This window comes from Cinclus cinclus, chromosome 6 (assembly GCF_963662255.1).
Source record: "Cinclus cinclus chromosome 6, bCinCin1.1, whole genome shotgun sequence".
NCBI classification, from domain to species: domain Eukaryota; kingdom Metazoa; phylum Chordata; class Aves; order Passeriformes; family Cinclidae; genus Cinclus; species Cinclus cinclus.
In genome coordinates, this window is record NC_085051.1 from 60,190,441 (window position 1) to 60,210,935 (window position 20,495).

Here is a 20,495-nt window from a genome sequence, read left to right on the forward strand (position 1 = left end):
CGGGACTCCCCGACCAGCTCGGTATACTTACAGTGCTCAGCGCCCTGTTCCAGTAGTGCTTCAACTCCCAGCACCCTGTTCCAGTAGTGCTTCAACTCCCAGCACCCTGTTCCAGTAGTGCTTCAACTCCCAGCACCCTGTTCCAGTAGTGCTTCAACTCCCAGCACCCTGTTCCAGTAGTGCTTCAACTCCCAGCACCCTGTTCCAGTAGTGCTTCAACTCCCAGCACCCTGTTCCAGTAGTGCTTCAACTCCCAGCACCCTGTTCCAGTAGTGCTTCAACTCCCAGCACCCTGTTCCAGTGCTCCTTCAACTCCCAGCACCCTGTTCCAGTGCTCCTTCAACTCCCAGCACCCTGTTCCAGTGCTCCTTCAACTCCCAGCACCCTGTTCCAGTACAGCTTTAACTTCCAGTACTGTGCCCAGTGCAATGCCTGACCACCCCAGTTCAGCCCCCAGCGCTCTGCTCCAGTGCCCTGTTCCAGCTCCCAGTGCCCTGACCCAGTACCCTGCTTTATCTCCCAGCACCCTGCTCCAGTACAGTGCTCCAGCGCCCTGCTGCAGGACTGTACTTTTGTCTCCCAGTACTGTGCTTTAGCTCCCAGCATCCTATCCCAGTACTGTGTTCTAGCTCCAGTACTCTGCCTTAGCTCCCACCCTAGCCCCCCACACCCTGCCCTAGCCCCCCATCTCATCCCCCAGGATTTTACACAGAATTAGGAGCAGCTCCGTGCGCGGGTTGGGGAAGGGCGATGCGGGTTTGTGGGCGCTCCACAATTCACAGCAAAACTTCATCCTCAAGTTCCGTGCGAGCAAAGCGCTCCCGAGGGCCCTCGCGGCGATCCGTGGGGGTGATGTGGGCGAGGGGACCTTGGGGACACGGTGGCTTTGGGTGCACACCTGGACAAAGAGCCCGTTTGTCCCTGACCCGTGGGAACACCGGAACGTGTCCAGGGCTCGCTCGCTACCGAAAGCGGGGAACCCAGCCCGGCCCCGCCGAACCTCCTCCACCCCCTTGTCTCTTTATCGGCTCTTTATGGCCCGCCTGTGTTTACTCAGCGGTGCAGCCGGGGCTGATGGCTGTAATTGCTCAAATAAAATATTAATTGCGAGGTCCCGCGCGTGCCTGCGGCTGTGGGAGTAGCGGAGCTGTCAGCTGCAGGTCCCGCTCCGCTGCGGAGCTCGCCCGTGGCTTTTGGAAAGCCCATCTTCCCACCTGCCCCGTGCTTAGGTTTTGATTTATTAATTATCTGGAGTCGCAGGAAGGAAGAGATGGGTATAAATACGCTGCTTTTCGAAAGGAAGCGAGCTCTCGCATCAAAGGGTCTCGTTCAGGTCGCCCAAACTCCCCAAAAACTTGATTTTATTCTGGTTTTGTTTGGGTTTGTTTTTTTTTTTTTTTTGATGTTTTTTTTTTTAATGCCGAAGATACAGAAAATTTTGCTGAAGTGGAGCGCTCCGTGGCTGGGGAAAAAGCAAACCAGCCTTCCAGAGGTACTAAACCCCCCCTGTGAGTGAAGGAGTGATGCTCCCCGCGGTGCTGTGTGCCGGGAGATGCAGGAGCTGATCCAGGGCCGAAGCGTGCATGGAAAGCCAGGCATGTGCACGGGGCTGGAGCCCGGCAAGGACTTAAATTAGCTCCTGACGTAATCCATCCCCCCCGAAATGTTTGCCCGGATCCTCTCCACTTGTTAAATTAGGGATTGTATGAGAGGGAAGGAATGCGGCAGCCGTGGGGAAGAGGGGATGGAGCTCCCCGGAGGGCTCAGCCCCATCCTTCCCGGGATGGTCAGATCAGATCCATGGATATCTCCGGCTCTTGCCTTCCCTTTCCCTTTGGCTTTGGTCACCCAGCCAAGCTATACGTATTTAGTTCCTTTTAATCTTCCTGCGTGTCAGCTCTTCCAGCCCTCTCATTATTTTTATGGCTCTTCTTTGAGCTCCTGCCAGTTGAGCGGGGTCGGGTTTAGCAGAGCGGGGTGGGACAAGGCTCGTTCCTCATCCTCCCGTGCTCCTCAATGCCTCCCTTCATCCAGCCCCTGTGCTGCCCCGTCTCCACATCAATTCATTTTGCAATTTTTCCACATTGAAACCCTTTCCCTGCATTTTTAACCTTTTCTTCTCTGTAGTTCATCTGTTTAATTCCTTACTTCAACATCTCTCAGCGTTAAAAAAAAAAATCTTCTCCTGCCAAGCAGATTTTCTGCTGTGAGTTTAAAGGAAATTTCCTAAAAATAAAGTTTGCTTGCAGTTCTGTGTTTCCCTGTGGGATCCCCCATGGGCTGTTCCACTTGGACACTGCTGGGGGAGGAAGGAAGGCAGGTCAGTGCCTTGGGCTGGGGTTTGCCTGCTCCATCCTTTGGGACAGGTCCCACAGCCTTTGGAAAGGAGGTTTCTGCAGCCTGCCCAGAGTTTTTGGGAAGTTTAGGACATTAGTGGGATTCTGCAGCAGATCAGCCACGCTGTGGTTGTAGGATGCTGGTAAGGAGCTCTTCACCATCAGCGAACAGCAGGAAAAATCACCTTCTCTCCTCCCAGCAGCAAGGAGAGCTTGGAAAAGGGAAAAAAAACCTTGATTTACATCACCCTTTCATGATGCTTGTAGGAGAAAGAGTGCAGTAAATATCCTGTTGGGATGAAGCAGGAGTCCAGCAAAGTCTCTCCTCCTTTACTTCAGGGCTGCAGGTATCCATAAATCCCATGGAGAGCTGCTGCAGTCAGACTCCTTGGGAACAGTCAATTAAAATCCGTGGCTGCTGCAGGCTGGGCTTGGAGGAAGCCCAAGCAGCAGATAGGGATTCTGGTAACTCAAGTGAATTGCAATGACCTGTTGGCTCCCCTGTTATTCATCACCCGCTGGATTAAGCCACTCCGTTAATTGAGCCGTGCCAAGTTCTTGGCAAAGTCATCCCTGAAAAATAAGCAAAAAACTGCTGAGGTTTTAAGAGCAGCAGCATTTAGTTGCTCAGTGAGGGCTGGGGTCTGTACTGGAAATTCCTGGTGCTCTCTCAGGGTTTTTTAGGAATTTTGCCACTATTGACTTACAAATAAAAAAAAAAATAAAGCGAGGTTTGAAATCACTGGGTGCAGAGGAAGGAAGGAAGTGAACGCAGGTTATTGTTGTTGTCAGCTTGTTTTAAACACATGGAATTAAAAAAATCCTGCTTTCTTTTTTTGAAGCATGCTTGGGAGGAGCTCTGTGGGGTTTATGGAATTCTGTGGGATGTATGGGGGATGCTCTGTCTGGTCGTGGGAATAAAGGAATAGCTGACAGAAACAGGGCAAGGGGGGACAAATGGTGTCTGGCAGAGGCACAGCCTAAGACAGATGACCTAAATGTGCACTGACCAGATTCAGAAAGTCTGTGGATAGAGAAGTTTTGTGATGGAAATGTGGATTTTTCTCTGGGATTCTTTGACAGGCAGGGTATAGGTGGCAGGCAGCTCTAGCTCCCAGGGTTTGCTGGGAGCACTGTGCACCTTTTTGGACTTGTACCTGAGGAAAATAGATAAGTGAGTGAAAAAAACCCCAACAAGATTTGGAATTATAAATGTCCTTCTGGACCAAAAGGGGTTAAGGATGGGTGATGTGGTGGCATCCCTATTGTAGTGACCTGGGATGGGCAGGAGAGCTGACACTGATAAATGTCAGAGCAAACCCTCTGTCCTCAGACAGCTGACAATGGCAGGCAGTGTTGACATTTCCTGAAGCCTTGGGGTTTTTTGTGAATTGAAGCTGGGATAAAGGTTTGTGTGGCTGGTTTAACCTCCACTGTTCCCTCACTATCTCCTTTGTGTCACCTGGGGGAGGGTGAGGTGTCACCTGAGGACTGGCACTGGAGCTGTCCCATGCAGTTTTGGTTGTAGCACTTTTAAGCTCTTTTATAAAGTGGTTTCAGCCTGCAAATGTGTCTGGGATTCGATTCACCCCAGGGGCTCTTTTCACCATCAAATAGACTTTGCTGTGTTTTCTTCCAAGGACTTCAGCTCCATTCCTTGCAAGATCAATTCTAAATATTAGTGTTGTTCTGCCTGTGAAGTCTCCTCTCCTTAATGGACCCCTGAAAGATTTATGAATAAAACACCAACAAAGTGCAGCGTCATTGATTTGCCCAGGTTTGTGTTTGAGGTTCTGCAGTGCTTGTAAACACCCCAGGCCCTCATGAGACTGGCTGGGGAAATTCTTTGCCTTGCAACTGGAATGAACTCTTGGAAACAGCTTAAGGCTATGGGAGAGAAGTGCAGTCCTTGTCCAGCCCATTCCTGTTGTAAACACAAGGCAGGAGGAGGCTGCAGGGCTTGTCTTGTAGGTGGCTTGTTCCTTGTGCTTTGGATTTTGCTGGAATGAGGCATCCAAATCTGGGGACTCCAGCACAGGAAGGACATGGAGCTGCTGGAGCAAATCCAGAAGAGGCCATGGAGATGCTCCAAGGGCTGGAGCCAGGCTGGGAGAACTGGGAATGTTCAGCTGGAGATGAGAAGGCTCCAGGGAGAGGTCAGAGCCCCTTCCAGACCCTGAAGGGGCTCAAGGAGAGCTGGAGAGGGACTGGGGACAAGGGATGGAGGGACAGGACACAGGGAATGGCTTCCTAGTGGCAGAGGGCAGGGATAGGTGTGATATTGAGAAGGAATTCTCTATGTGGGGCTGGTCCAGGCTGCCCAGAGAAGCTGTGGCTGTCCCTGGATCCCTGGAAGTGTTCCAGGCCAGGTTGGACAGGGTTGGATGAACCTGGGATAGTGGAAGGTGTCCCTGCCCATGGCATGAGATGGGCTTTGGGGTCCCTTCCAACCCAAACCATGGGTTTTCTGGGATTCTCTGCTTGTAGCCACACTTCCCAGAATTTGGTGTCTGAGCATCTGTACTTGGTGCCAGGCATGAGCTCGGGGCATTTCTCCAATCTGTGCCCACGATGTCACCTGGGCACCTTCACCTGGGACATCCACAGGTGCTCATCTGTCCATCAGTTGCCCCCTGAGATGAGAAGGAGTTTTTCCTTCAAAATCAGCACTGGTCATTCCTCAGTGTTGCTTTCCAAGTGCATGATGGCCATGAGAGGACTCTGAGTGCTGTTCAGTACTTAAGGAGCTGTTGTGTTCCCTCTGGGGCTGGGTGCTGAGAGCTTGGCCCAAATATTGTCACACATGGGGGTGATGTTTGCTGTGGTTTGGGCAGGCACGCTCCAGATTTCCCTGGAAAATTACTTTTGAACAGCCAAACTTGCCCAGCTGGCAGGCAGTGGGCTGGTGAGCACGGAGGGAGACCTGGCATCTGCTGAGCACCAAATCCTGCTCCAGATCCAGGCAGGATTTTGGGCTGTTCTGAGTTGGAATTGGTACCCTGCTGGATGCTTCCACTTCAGCAGCATCCTCAAGGAGACCAGCAGAGCTGCTCCCATTCCCTGCATTTCCATATTGCTACTTGATTCATCCCTTCCCTTGTGTCCTGTGCTGATGCTCACCCTGCAGGCAGCACATTTTTGGTGACATTTAAGTGACAGCGTGCTGGTGCTGTGAACACACACCCCAGCCGTGCACATTGATCCACGAGGGGCCACATCATTCCTTTACTACATCCAGCTTTAGACTCCAGGAAGCTCCTACGTGAGCTCAGATTGGTCCTGGCTCAAATAAAGTCCTCTTTGTGAGCCTGAGTGGAATATTCAGCTGAGCTGCCAATGACCAGAGGAATTCAGGGTGGGGGGAGGTAAAAGACACACAGAGGCAGCTCTGAGCTGCAGTCACAGCAATTAATGTTTGTACTCAAGTGGGGATGATTCTTTAGGGGCCAAAACAATTAAGATTTTTTTTTTATTACTATTTTATTTTTTTTTAAATTCTGTCACTGTGAGCCATCTGATCTGTCTGGGAAGATCTGATGGAGCTCACAGGTCTTGGTGGGAGGGGAAGGAGTGTGGGGTGGGAGGCGGTGTTGGTGTTCCTGCAGATCCCAGAGCCTGGGTTTGTCACACCACAGACAGGAAATTATTGGGTTTGCTGCTCCCACCCAGCCCAAATCAGTAGTTTCCTTTTCCAGTTCCCTCAGATTTAGATTTGACATAAAGCACGTGGGGAAGCTGGTGTGGGGAGTTGAAAAATCATAGAAATCATCACACTTGCATACTTCCCCTTTTTTTAATACTCTTTTTTTTTCTTTCCCTTTTTTCTTCCGTTTTCCTCTCCATGAGGGCTTGTGCTGCACCCAGGCATCTGCTGAGTCTAAGCCATACAAAAAAATGAAAGAAACTGTACTCAGAATAGAATCCCTGGAAATGTTCAAGGCCATGTTGGACTTGGAGCACCCTGGCCCACTGGAAAGTGTCTCTTGGGGTAGAATTAAATTAACCTTTTTTTAAGGTCCCTTCTCACCCCAAACACTCTGTGATTCCATGATTCAGCAAACCAGGCACCTGGATTTTAACCCTTGGTCTTTGAAGTGATTAAAAAAAAGGAGGGGAAAAAAAAAAAAGGGTTGTGGGGAATGTTTACTGAGTTGGGAAAGATGAGGGATTATTTGCACTGCAAACTTCAGTTCTTTCAACATCACCAGGGACACCAACACTGCCAGCTCCTGGTTTGGGTGTTTTGGGGAGTTTTTTTAGTGGTGGTTTTTCTGACAGATGAGGGGAAGGAAGGAGATTTACAGCCCTTGTGGAGTTCACTGATTTCAGCCCAGCATCCAGCCCTGGGAAAAGTCTTCATGGTGTGAAAACATCTTGGAGAAACTGCATTTCTTCATTCTTATTCTGAAATGTGAATTAACTGATTGCTTACAAAGGGGCAGAGGAACAAAACTGAGCAAAATTCAGCTGGCTGAGAATGTTTCAGTTCTTCATGTTCCAGTGGCTTTTAGGGGTTTATGGTGTATCATTTGGAAAAATGCTGAGACCCCAAATTCCTATTGGATGGAATTTTAGCAGAGTTGCTGTAATTTAGTTTTCTCGCCCAGGTTTGCTTTTGACGCATTGCTCTCATTCAGGCTGAAGCTTCTGCCAGGTAGAACTGTTGGGAGAGACCATGAGAAGTGCCCAGAAAACCAGAGGAAAGCTTTATTTATTTATTTATTTAGTATTTCTGGAGAACTGATCTTGGTTTTTCTTTCATCCACCCATTTTCCAACGAGGTTGCAACACCTCTGGATGCAGCTCCCACTCTGTGGCCATTCAGGTGGGAACCTCAGCTGGGAGCTGTGTGCATGGCATGGCCCTGTGCCACCACTGATCCCACTCTTCCAGACCAGGTGGAATCTTGGGAGACCTCCACTTTTTGGTAAAATGTGGCTGAATTTGGCCAACAGGTTGAGAACAGCTCTGGGAGGGGATGCACATAATAAACCAGCTACACCAGCAGCTACAGAATCCTTCCCCTTTACAACCTCATCTGATTTTTAGCTTACAGAAAATCCCGAGAGCACCCAAAAAAATCCATCTTGCCAATGCATTTTAAATCTCTTCCCAGCCCATTACACCTGCTTGGCTGGTGGTTGTTTTCTTTCTTTTCCCCTGTTTGCTGCAGGCATATGCACTTTGGGAAGGGTTAATTGGTGAAACTCCAGTTCACTTAGGAAGTTGGAGCTTTATGAAATTGCCTGGAAGAAGCTTTGTCCCTGTCTTGCTCAGCTTCTCTTCCTGGCTGGTGTTCCACAGAGCTTTGTCCAGCTCCAGAGCTTCTGCAGCAGGAATTGTCCCCTTCCCTCATGTCCTGCCCCAGGGCTTTAGTGCCAGGACTTGGGCCTGTGATGGGTGAGGCAGGTCCAGGCTCAAGGCTGGAGATGTTAGAGTCCTTTAAAGTGTTTTGTGTTCATTAATGAGCTTGGGGCAACAGGCAGGACTATAAAGAAATCATGGAATGGTTTGGGTTGGGAGGGACCATCTCATTCCACCCCTGCCACAGGCATGAACACTTTCTACTATCCCAGGTTGTTCCAAACCTTGTCCAGCCTGGCCTTGGACACTTGCAGGGATCCAGAGGCAGCCACAGCTTCTCTGGGCACTCTGTACCAGTTCCCTGTTTTTCCAAACGTGATCTGTAAGAGAAGGACCTACACTTAAAATTATGGAGTGGGGTGAGGCTGCCTGAGGTAACCTCAGGGCATCCCTTAGGGATCTATGCTTTAAACAGGGATCAACCATCATTAAAGCACTTGGGGAATTGCTGGCTGAGAGGTTGGCAATTCAAAGTTGGGAATTCAGGTTGCCCATCATCCTGCTTTCCCTGCCTGATGCATCATCCCTCCCAGGACAAGTCCTTTGGCTCCCTTACTGGGTGTGATGTCTTTTTGGCAGGACCAGCTCCTCTGGCTTGCACATTCCTTTGGGATGAGGCAGGACTGTGGGCTGCTGTCACCCTGGGACACTTGTCCTTTTTGGAGAGGGAAGGGAGTGAGATCTGGGATCAGAGGGTGAGGGAGGCTGGGCTGTTCCTCAGGACAGCTCCCTGCAGATGCCTGCCTGCCTTCCTTCCTTCTTCCCTTCCTCCCTCCCTTCCTTCCATTTCCTGCCAGCCAGTGAAAGCCTCCTCTGGGGGGGTTGCTTGATGAATGGAGGGGAACAGTTGGAAAACCAAAGTTGTGAAGATCCTATTTTAAAAAAAATCCAATTAAAGAAATACTAATCTACCCTTGCTTTCCTTTGTTCTGTGCCACAGCAAAATGAGTTATCCACATTTCTCTGGGTTGCTGGTGTAGGGATTTAAAGGAATTCTGCACAGCACTGGCAAAGACATTCCTGAGCCCATCAGTGCTGGGGGTCTTGGGGAGCTGAGGTGGGCTCAGCTTTCAGCTCCTCTGGAGAGTTTCCTGATATTCCAGCTGGGCTCAGCTCCACTGAAAAACTTCTCTCCCTGCTCAGGGGTTTAGACAGGATTGGGTATGGCTGTGCAAGCATTTAAAATTGAACATAAAGTTACCAAATATCCAAAAAAGCTAAAAATTACAGGGAAAATTTTGCAGGAAAATGTCATGCCACAACCCTGGAAGTGTTCAATGCCAGGCTGGATGGGGCTTGGAGCATCCAGGGGTAGTGGGAGGTGTCCTTGCCCGTGGCAGGGGGGTGGAACAAGATAGAATCCAAGTTAATAAACTTTCAAGTAAGCTAATTGAGCAATCCTATTAACACTGGAAAGAGCTTCCTTCCTGGAGTTTACTTTAGAAAAACAGTGGCTTTCAGGCTTCTTAGGATTTGCTCTCCTCCCTGTATCCCATGGGCTGAGCATCTTGAGTCCTGCACTTTGGGATAGTTGGTGTTGATGTATCAGCTCTTCAGGACTCAAGTTACTACCCCTGCCTCCTCAAGACATGGATTTTCCATTGCAAAGCTGACTTAGAATCCCAATAAAAGGCAATAAAAGAATCCCACTTCTTTTTCCAGCAGTGCTTTAGCACGTTCCATCAGTAGCAGCAGACACTCTGTAATTTCCCTGAGACACATGGAACATCCACATGCTGCATTGCATCCCAATGTGCTCAGTCTCCTCCACATGCCTTTTTTTTTTTTTTCCTTCCCCTCCCTCCTCTTTTATTCCTTGGTCTTGAATCACTCTGTGCCACTATACGGGGGCTTTGACGTCAGGGCTTTGCCATGAACGCGTGCCCTGGCAGAGGGAGATCTCCTGAACTGGGTCATGCTCATGGAATCAGAGTTGGGAACAAGGGCTCCTTTTCTCTGTCTTTGTTTGGTGGTTGTTTTCTTTACTTTATTAAGTCAAACTATTTTTCATGAAAGAAATACTCTTCTCAGACTGAAATTCCAGCACAGGTTCACCCTTTTTTGGGGCAACTCCGTGGATGGGTATGGATCTTCTCTTGAACATTTGTTTTCCTGAAAATAAACCAGGATGAAATTTTTGCAAGGGCAGATAGTGATAGGACAAGGGGGAATGGTTTTGAAGAGAGGAGCGTTTTAGTCCCAGCACATTCCTGTTGTAAACACAAGGCAGGAGGAAGCTGCAGGTGTCTTGTTCCTTGTGCTTTAGACCTTGCTGCAACCAGATCTGGGATCCTCACAGGGAGGACTTGGAGCTGCTGGAGTAAATCCAGAGGAGGCCATGGAGATGCTCCAAGAGCTCTGGAGCCAGGCTGGGAGAGCTGGGAGTGTTCACCTGGGAAGGAGAAGGCTCCAGGGAGAGCTCAGAGCCCCTTCCAGAGCCTGAAGGGGCTCCAGGAGAGCTGGAGAGGGACTGGGGACAAGGACGTGAAGTGATAGGACAAGGGGAATGGCTTCCCGGTGGCAGAGGGCAGGGACGGGTGGGATATTGGGAAGGAATTGTTCCCTGGGAGGGTGGGCAGGCCCTGGCACAGGGTGCCCAGAGAAGCTGTGGCTGCCCCTGGATCCCTGGCTGTGCCTAAGGCCAAGCTGGATGAGGCTTGGAGCAGCCTGGGACAGTGGAAGGTGTCCCTGCCATGGCAGGGGCTGGAATGGGATGGGATTTAAGCTCCCTTCCAGTCCAGCCCAGGAACAGAATCCCAACATTCACAGAATCCCAGAGTGGTCTGGGTTGGAAGGGACTTTAAAAATCATCTCGTTCCACCCCTGCCACGGCCAGGAACACCTTCCACTACCCCAGGTTGCTCCAAACTGGCCTTGATATTCAACATTTATTACTTTATGGCAAACCCACGACAGCAAATCCTTTCATGTGCAGTTATGGCATTTCCATCCCCCCGTCCCTCTCTTGTTTCCCTGGACCCACAGGGTGGGCACAGGCTTGGAGCAGGCTGGGACAGTGGAAGGTGTCCCTGCCATGGCAGGGCTGGAACTGGCTGAGCTTCAATGTCCCTTCCAACCCAAACCATTCCAGGATTCCATGGAAACAATGCTGAGAGTTTCCCATGGTGGCAGATCCAGGAGAATTTCAGGTACCATTCCGTGTTGCCCATGGATGGATAAAATCCCTTGCACGGGTGGTGGCTGCAGAGTGGCTGCTGCACAGGGGATTTTCCACAGCAGGTGTCAAATTCATGTGGCAGATGTAATTAAACCCCTCTCAAGTGCCATTAGCTCCAGGGGCATCAGTTTGTCCTGGCTGCAGCTTCATTGCATCAATGTGATGATAATTTTATGGGCTGTTTATCTCCTCGTTTCAAAGTATAATTTCTCAAGTGTTGTGACCAGAGGCCGGAGGGATTTTTGTTCCATTTTGAATTTTGCTCTGCAATTAAATCCCTGCTGGGGAGTGGAGGGGACTCTACTCCAGTGCACTCCAGAAGACTCATACTTTCCTAAAATTACAGATTTTGCCCCAAGACAGCAGCTGTGTCACCCAGCAAACACATCAGCATTTCTGCTGGACTTGTGATAAATGAAAATAGCTCTGTTTTTAGGGGTTTTTTTGCTCCATAATTATCCTGGAAGGAGTGGCTTTGGCATGTTTAAAGGAATCCAGATTTCCAGAGGTCAGTGGGAGCAGTGAGGAGGTTGGAGGGAGGGAGCAATGGGTTCAGCTACACAGATACATGAGTGTTACACTTCATATATTTATATTTATATTTATATTTATATTTATATTTATATTTATATTTATATTTATATTTATATTTATATTTATATTTATATTTAGCCAATATGAATAAAAATATATATATAAATAAATATATATGTCTTTAAAGAAAAATCTTCAGCACCTTCAGTAACTCTCTTGGCTATTGGGGCGTCCAGGGCCAGGAGTTGGGCTTGATGATCCTTGTTTATCCCTGCCAATTCAGGATATTCTTTCTTTTCTTTTCTTTTCTTTTCTTTTCTTTTCTTTTCTTTTCTTTTTCTTTTCTTTTCTTTTCTTTTCTTTTCCTCTCCTCTCCTCTCCTCTCCTCTCCCTCTCCTCTCCTCTCCTCTCCTCTCCTCTCCTCTCCTCTCCTCTCCTCTCCTCTCCTCTCCTCTCCTCTCCTCTCCTCTCCTCTCCTCTCCTCTCCTCTCCTCTCTTTTCCCCTTTTTCCTTTCCTTTCCTTTCCTTTCCTTTCCTTTCCTTTCCTTTCTTTCCTTTCCTTTCCTTTCCTTTCCTTTCCTTTCCTTTCCTTTCCTTTCCTTTCCTTTCCTTTCCTTTCCTTTCCTTTCCTTTCCTTTCCTTTCCTTTTTCTCCTTCCCTTTTTCCTTCCCCTCTCTTTTTTCCTCTTCGTTCTCATTTTTTTCCCCTGTTCCCCTTTTTCCTCTTCTTTATCCCTGCCCTTCCCCATCACTGCTGTCCTGCTCCATACATAAAATTAGCCTCTTTTTTTTTAGTATTTCTGGATGTTTTAGGAATATTTACCCTCTTCCCTGATTTTATTAGTGCTGTGAGGCTGTGCCTTTCCTCCCTCCTGAACACATAGAAGAGGAAAATCCACCAGAGCAACCACACAAGGTTCTGTGCAATGAATTTTGATGGTTGGTTGTGGTGTTTTTTTCCCTCTTTTTCTTTCACTTTCAGCCTTAAACTTCTTTCCTTCCCAAGTTTTTAATTCTTTTACCTTGTTTTCTATGCACTGCATCCCAAGGGAGCAGGAGGGGGTATCCCCCATCTCTGAGCTCACCCAGGGCATTCCCAGCTATTTATTGCTGGAAGTCTCTTTTCCTTGGAAGGATTTATTTATTCCCCTCCTCCAGCTTCTCAAGAGGGGTGTGGATGCAGCCAACACCCAGCCCGGGGTTTGGAGAGCCCCTTGGAGCTGGGAGGGCTGGATTAAGGTGTTATCAGCAGGAATTTGTGTTTAAAAAGTGCTTTAATCAGCTGCCTGCACTCAGTGCACTTTTTTGTCCACATCTGCATTTTTTCAATTCAGTGTGAAATGCATTATTAATATTAAAATCCAAAAATTGCCAAATAAAAAAAAAAAGACCACTTTTATTTTAATTTTTTATAAAAACCCTGGAGGAGTTTCAGCCCATCTGCACCAAACTCAAGTGAAAAGGTAGAAAACATGGGGTTAGATTATCAAATACAAAAATGTGTGGATTGCCAAATACAGAAACATTTTGTGTAGATTATCAAATATAAAAAAATAACCTTTTGCAAGAGAAATGCTTTACTTGTGAGTTGGTTTCAGTCCCTGCACTGTATCATGGATATATATATATATATATAAAATATATATATATGTGTGTGTGGTATTTATATATATAAATATGTGTGTGTGTGTATTGGTATATGTTATATGCATTTATTTTGTGTCTTTATAATTACATATGCATATAATTTGGTTTTGTCTCTTTTATATATATGCATATATATATAGGGTGAATGTTCATGTGTATGTTTATATGCATAATATATCTTACATATTTTATGTATGTGATATATATAATAGCTACTTATAGATATATATTATATATAATATAGGTAATATAATTTATATTATATTATATTATATTATATTATATTATATTATACTTATATTATATTATATTATATTATACTATATTATATTATACTATATTATACTATATTATACATTATAGTATATATTATAATTTGGGAGGGGGGTTAAATTATATCTATAAATTTGAGATAATGGAAAGGCATTTTGCTACCTCAGCTTCCCAAGTGTGCCTAGACCAAAGCAGGGATAATCCTGATTAAACCCACCCCTGGGAAAGAGCCAGGGAAAGCTGTGGAGCGAATTCTGCTCCTGTGGATAAACCCCCAGTAGGATGGATGGGCTTTGGCTCTGGCATCTTTTGCTCCAGAGAGGGATGGTCCTCTTGAATTGTTCCTGTGGGAATGCTGAAGATTTGAGTCCATGGCTCTAAAAGCCATAATTTATAATTAAGGAATGAGCTGCTTCCAAAAATCCACCAAAAATCCGTGATCCAACCAGGCAGGCTTGCAGAATTCCCACTGTACCTCCTCAGGGTTATTAATTATTTATTGTTAACCCCCAGCATTAAGGTGATGGAGGCATTTGCAGGGTCTTGGCTGCCCTATGGATTTAATCCTGGATGTGGGTGTGAAAGGGAATCAGGAAAGCCTCTCCCACAGGTGGGAGCCACCCCTACCTTCCAAACACCCATCCAGTGGGATTCAACCGTGCACTGGGAAGGGGGGGAAAATGAGATTTATATCAGGGCTCTGTTGTCCTGAGCAGTGCAGGGGAAGGAGAGCCCATCTGCAACAGGGGATATCCCAAAATAACAAGGAAAATACAGTGTTTATACAGTGCTGGAGATTTGTATCCTACTGCTTGTGAGTCCTGAGCTGGCCCAGAGAAGCTGCCAAGTGACAGCAGAGCTCCTGCAGGAAGGAGCTTCAATAGCTGCTGCAGCAGGAAAAGGACTTTAAAAAAACATGGATTGGCAGAGGGAGAGCATTTGGGAGCAGCCAAGTCCTGGGATAAATGGGATAAATGACCCATCAGGCAGGGCTGCCTCGATTTTCTTTGCCCTTCACCCAGATTCAGCCTTGCTACTTGAATGCTGATTGTGTTCAGCAAGCCCAGAATTAAAACACACCCCGTGTGCATCTCAATTCGGACTTCTTGCTGCTTGGATTCTAGGTGGAAATTTAGTGGTGGCTGCGGGAATTAAAATCTGCAATTGTAATTCATGCTGGACAAGCAACTGCGGCCAGGCACCAGCGTGGATTGAAAGCTGAGCATGTTTCAGGTTTAAAACATTTTCTAGAGCAGTCCTTCACTCCTTCTCTGGTTGTTCTGTCCTCACAGAGCTCTCTGCAGCCATTTGTGTTTTAAGATGCCTCTCACATTCCCAGGACTGTCTGAATGGCTTTCCAAGGGGAGCAGCTCTGTGGATTTTGCTGTATAAAACATCTTGAATGTCCCTCGTGCACGTCGCTGCCTCCTGGCACAGTTCTGGGAGGCGAATGCAGCATCAGGATCTTCCTGGGGGAAAAAAAAAAATAAATCCCAGCTGGGTTTGCTAGCCCTCCCAGGCTCCAGAGGTTTGGGTTCAGGCTGCAGGGGAAGGTGGGGAAGCAGGGAGCAGGGTTTATTTTTGAGGCCGGGAAGGAAGCGCCGTGCTTCCCTTTCCCGAGGGTGTTGCTGCTGGGGTTGGGCTCCTGGAGCTCCCTGAGCCCAGCTCGTGCTCCAGCTGATGCTGACAGCTCCAGCTTCCACATCTCTGCTGCCTTCACCTGGGGGGTTCCTTGTCTGGAAGGGTGGCAGTGATTTCTGGTGACCCTTCCATGTGTGCAGCTCATTTAATAGAACCCTGGAAGGGTTTGGGTTGGAAGAGAGCTCAAACACCTTCCACTATCCCAGGCTGCTCCAAGCCCCAATGTCCAGCCTGGCTTTGGACACTTCCAGGGACCCAGGGGTAGGATAACCACAGCTTCTCTGGGCAACATGTGCCAGGGTTTCACAACCCTCACAACCAAGAATTCCTTCTCAATATCCCTCTGGCAGTGGGAAGCTATTCCCTGTGCCCTGTCCTTCCATCCCCTGTAAATAGTCTCTCTCCATCTTTCCTGCAATTTCCTCAGGCACTGAAAAGCCACAGTTAGGTCAACTCAAAGCTGCTTTTCTCCAGGGTAAATAACCCCAATTCTTCCAGCTTTTCCTCACAGCTCCATCCCTGGGATCATCTTGGTGATCCTGCTCTGGCCTCACTCCAGCAGAGGAGCTGCTGGCTCTGCAAACATCATTGAGATTTGCAACCTGTAGTAAACTTCTAAATTCCAGGTCTGGGATCTCTAAGGTGAATTTGCAGTACTTGGAGACTTACCTGAGCTCTTACAAATGAATGGCCAGCTGACAGATTGATAATATTGATAAATATGAATAAGTTGATGAATGTGATAGGTTGATAAATACAACGTGGCCAGTGACTGATGGTAGTAGGTGGGAAGAGCCTGAGCTGAAATGTTCAGCCTTGTTGTGAAGCTGTAACCCCAACAAATCAGTAACTCATCAATTGGGACTCTGGTGAAGGTTTCCAAACCTTTGATCAGATTTAACCAGGCTTCTGGCATTCCCTGGCCTGCAGAAATTGCTCCAAGCAATCCTGGATCCCTTTTGAAGCACCCGAGGCTCTTGCCAGCCTGTAAAACTCTACCCCACAAAGCAGCTGCTAAACATTTGCCAGCCTCTTTTATAATATAACTACCCCGTGGGACAGGCACAGACCTTCCCCTTCCTGCTAGAACCAACATCTCGCTGTTAATTGAAAGTGCTAATTACTCTCAGGCACAGAGACTTGGTTTTTGTGCCCTGGCCTGAATGGTTAATCAGCAGTGTAAACTCAAATCCCCTTCTGTTAGGCATAAATGTTACTGATTCCAAATGCCTTTGGTTTCTTCCTCCCCCTGATTTTTGGTGCCAACTCGTTCAGCTTTCAGTAGGGCAGAAGTTGGACTTCATTGCCAGAGTCCATTGTAATGATTTCTTGGATTTTTTTCTGGGTAGACAAGGCTTGTGCAAGTTTGCATGCATTTCTATATTTGGTTTTGTTTAATTTGATTGTACAAAGCTGTTGAAAAGTCCAGCTGAACATTTCCACTTTCTGCAGCCCTGATTGTACCATTAAACCAGGAGTTCAAAGGAAAGATCCAGCTCCTGCTGGGTTTTCTCAGTAACCCCGAGCTCGAGATCTGGGTTTGAGATAGGGACAGACAAAAAGTTCATTTGTCAGTTTGTTCTCATCTCAGTTGAATTCAGATGTGGCTTGTGGGGGTGATCTTCACTATCACAGGATCCTGGAGTATCCTGAGCTGGGAGGAACCACAAGGATCATCCAGTCCAGCTCCTGTGCAGGATATGAAGAATCCCAGCATGATGTTGGTGCTGGAGTGTTTTCCCTGGTACTTTCAGTTCCTTTGGCATTGTGTCTGCTGGGATTTTACCTAATCCTGGAAATTCTCCAATTCTCTGGAATTGCTCTTGCCTTTCTGGCTGGTGCCCTACGGTGCCAAAGGATGGAGACAGGAGCTGTTGGAATAAATGTCAGCTGGTAGTTTTAACTGGGGTTAAACTGTTGTTTCATGATGGAAATCCAGGATTACAGGGGCATCTGGAGCTGAAAACTGAATTATTCTATTACTAAATACATTACTGTATTATATATTCCCTGTGTGGTGCAAGGACATGGCACTGCTACTGGTTGTCAGAGTGGAAGATGCTCTGCAGGAATGGCAGGGCCAGGTGTTAGTGAAAAATATTCCAGGTGTTAGGGAAAAATATTGCACAGGGTTTGTCTTTTGGAGTTATCACCATGCTTTGGTTCCCCAAATGCTTCCCAACCTGGAGGTGACCTCCAAGGACCCCATGGTTCCATCCCTGCTGGAAGGAGATGTGGCTGATAGCTTTTGTTGTTCCTTTGGGAGGCAACTTTTAGTTTCAGTTGGGAATTTTCATAGGTTTTTTTGTAGAAACTGAAAGTCCTGTTGAATTCCCTTTGCAAACCTCCTCTAGGTTCTGTTTTCCATGTGTTCCGAGGTGGTTGGGCTCACCTTTGGATAGCACAGTTATCCTGGATGGTGGAGAAAAACCCAAGAATTCATAGTTAACCCCAAAACTGTGCAAAATCTGTGATGGGGCAGGTGTTGGGTCACTCATGACCCCTTGGCTTGGTGTTCCAGGTGGGATCACTGCTAGACTGGTGATCTACAGTGTCTCATCCTCATTCCCCTTGGATGCTTCCCTGCTTTTACATCCCATCAAAACACTGTCGAATACAAGCAGTTACTTGTATCCAGAAAGGGCTGTTGGGAGTTTTTGAGATCCATAATTCCTTCTCATTTTAAAACTTTTGTCCTCTGAAAGCTCATTCTGGTCCTGCTGTTAACTGGGGGAAAATGGCTTCTTTGTTGTAGATGTCAAGAAGGACTGGTCAGATCACGCTCTGTGGTGGGAAAAGAAGAAAACTTGGCTCCTTAAAACACACTGGACGTTGGATAAATATGGGATACAGGCGGATGCCAAGCTCCAGTTCACCCCTCAGCACAAGCTGCTGCGCCTGCAGCTGCCCAACATGAAATATGTCAAGGTGAAAGTCAACTTCTCCGACAGGGTCTTCAAGGCTGTTTCTGACATCTGCAAAACCTTCAGTAAGTGCTGAAAAACCCTCCCTGGGGAGCTTCCCTGTCGCTTTGGCTCCTGCCTGTGCCCTGGTGCAGCTGCTTGTTTGTAAATTTGATAAATCCTTGGTGTTTTCTGGCTTTGAATGCCCTGGAGTCACTTGGACATCAGACAGCTCAGATGTCCATTCTTCCAGATCTACTCTTTTGTGTGTAAATACTTAAATAACAGGACCAATTGGGCCAAAAAAGTGATTTTAAAAAAATCGTTTTTTGTGCTGAGTTCTCTTGCATAGCAGGGCTGTCCTTGGCTTTGTCGCAGCCTTGCTTGATGTTCAAGCTGCTGGTGTTGGGTTGTGATTTGTTTCTTTCCCCCTGCAAATTTATGTGCTGGATGAAAAGCAAACCCTAAAATGGGAAATCTGCCAGCCCCGTGGGTTGTCTTCTAGTGGAAAATCATATTAGAGATTAAGTGGTGATGCTTCACTGTAAAACTGTCTGGTGGAGGGAAGTCTTGCTGTCTCCTCTTCACTCCCATTTCCTAGTGGAGGAGAAGCCCAGAAGAAAAGTAGGGATCATTCCCTACCAGGCATAATTTTTTACCCATCTTCACAAATTCCTCATGCTAAAACCTGGTGTTTCTTCCTGCCCACCAAAAAAAAAAACAAAAAACCCAATGAAGAGATGGCAACTCCACCCTGAGGAACTCCAGGATGCTCTCCATATTGGAATTCTCCCCTCCCAAATGAGCCTGCAACCCATCCTCAGCTGTAGCAAATGTATTCCTGCTCTCAGAAGACAGCTGAGGTTACTCTTGGCTGACCCAGTTGTTTGGGGAGGCAGGAAGAGCTCATCCCTACGTGCTGTGTCTGGCGCATCCGTGGTTTGGTTGGTATTTTTAGCTGGTTACAGATCTTTGCTGTTCCTTTCCTGTTTTGTTGGTTTTTTTGTTGTGTTTTTTTTTTATTTTTTTATTTTTTTAACGTAAATATTGGGCAATTTCTCCTTAAAATAGAAAAGGCTTAGCCAGCGTTATTTCTGAGTAGATTTTGCTTCCCCCACCCCCCGTGTCCCACTGGGCACTCAGGATGTTGTGCTAGACAGGGAGGTCTCAGGCTTGGATGCTGATGAATCTCTCCAGCAGTGAGTCACGTCAGGAAATTCTGATATGGTTCATCACGGGACAGGAGATCTGTCACTGATGCTGTCAGAACCCTACATGGGCCTGAAGCAGCCTTTTCTTCCAACTGCAGAGCTTTTGGTGGATTTATGAGCAAACCAGCAGAATAATCTTGATATTTAAAAGTTTATTTAAAAGGAGAGGGGGAGAAGCCTCTGGGATAGCAGAGGTTGGAGCTCTGAGCAGGCAGCAGGATACATCCATTAAGGGTGGTGCTGACTTGCCTTCTGCAGCATCTGAGATGAAGTACTGAGATGAAGTTCCTGATTTTGGGGAAAGCAGGGCTTTTACTGGAAATTTCACTTTCTTTTGAGTGACTCTCAGCAGCCTGAGCTGACACAAACTGCAGTGATTAAGTTGTTTAGCCCTCCCAGTTGTGTTTATTGGGAGCCAGATGTTCAGCAGAGCTACTGGGAAGATGATACATGAGCTTGGCATCAGCCTGAGGGAAGAGGGTTTGGGATGTGGGGATGCAGAAGTGCTGGAGTAGGAGGAGCTGGGATGCACATAGGTAAAAATACAAATCGTGTACAAATACATTTTATATAAGTGCTAAAATGCCATTAAAGATGTCAAAATACCACTCTTTTTATCTAATGTATTTTAACATTTATATACTTAATATATGTAACATAAAAGCATGTATTATACATTAATATAAAAACCCATGTATTATAAATATATATATATATTACATTTTAGGAGTAAAATCTTGGCTGTGAGGGTGGCCCAGAGGCTGTCCCATCCCTGGAAGTGTCCAAGGCCAGGCTGGGAAGGACTTGGAACGACCTGGCATACTGGGAGGTGTCCCTGCCATGGCAGGGGATTGGAATGGGATGATCTTTAAGGTTCCTTCAAACCCAGACTATTCTGTGATTTTGTGATTCTCATTTTTCCCTCCCTAGTTGTGTTTATCCTGCCCAATTTTTCTCCATTACTTTTCCTTGCCTTCCTCAGCATCCCTGCACAGCTTGGCTGCAGAGAGCTCTCATATCCCATATTAATCAAGCTAATTGTGTCTCCAAGGAAAACTGAGCAGATATTTCAAGGTGGAAGGGAAAGTGCTCCCAGCATAGTCCTTGTCTCTGAAATCCCTTGATTTCTGGGCTCCAGGGGAGTTAGGACAGAACTGTGCCTGGGAGTTGCTCATATTTTGGCTGTACCTGTTTGGTGGTGTTGTCCCTGGATCATTTAATTGCACACCTCAGTAACTCCAGCACAAAGCATCATCAGTGAGTGATCGAAGTAATTCCTGATGTTCTCAGTACTCTGGCTGGTTGTATTTATAAAATCCTCTCTACACAAGCAGGAACACCCATGGATGAATTATTTAGGGCTGTCCTTTGCTTCTGTTCCCTTTAAATTGTTACCCAGAGGTGTCACC

General features: G+C 47.0%; 1 protein-coding gene across 2 annotated transcripts in view; it reads left to right on the top strand.

The window, feature by feature from the left end:
* The window catches only part of FERMT2 (FERM domain containing kindlin 2), a 51,138-nt gene that overhangs the window by 912 nt on the left and 29,731 nt on the right, over positions 1-20,495 (top strand). For both annotated transcript variants that reach the window (XM_062495823.1, XM_062495824.1), the window contains exon 2: positions 17,728-17,961. In XM_062495823.1, coding sequence (XP_062351807.1) covers positions 17,728-17,961 — 234 coding nt within the window. The remainder of the gene's footprint in view (positions 1-17,727; positions 17,962-20,495) is intronic.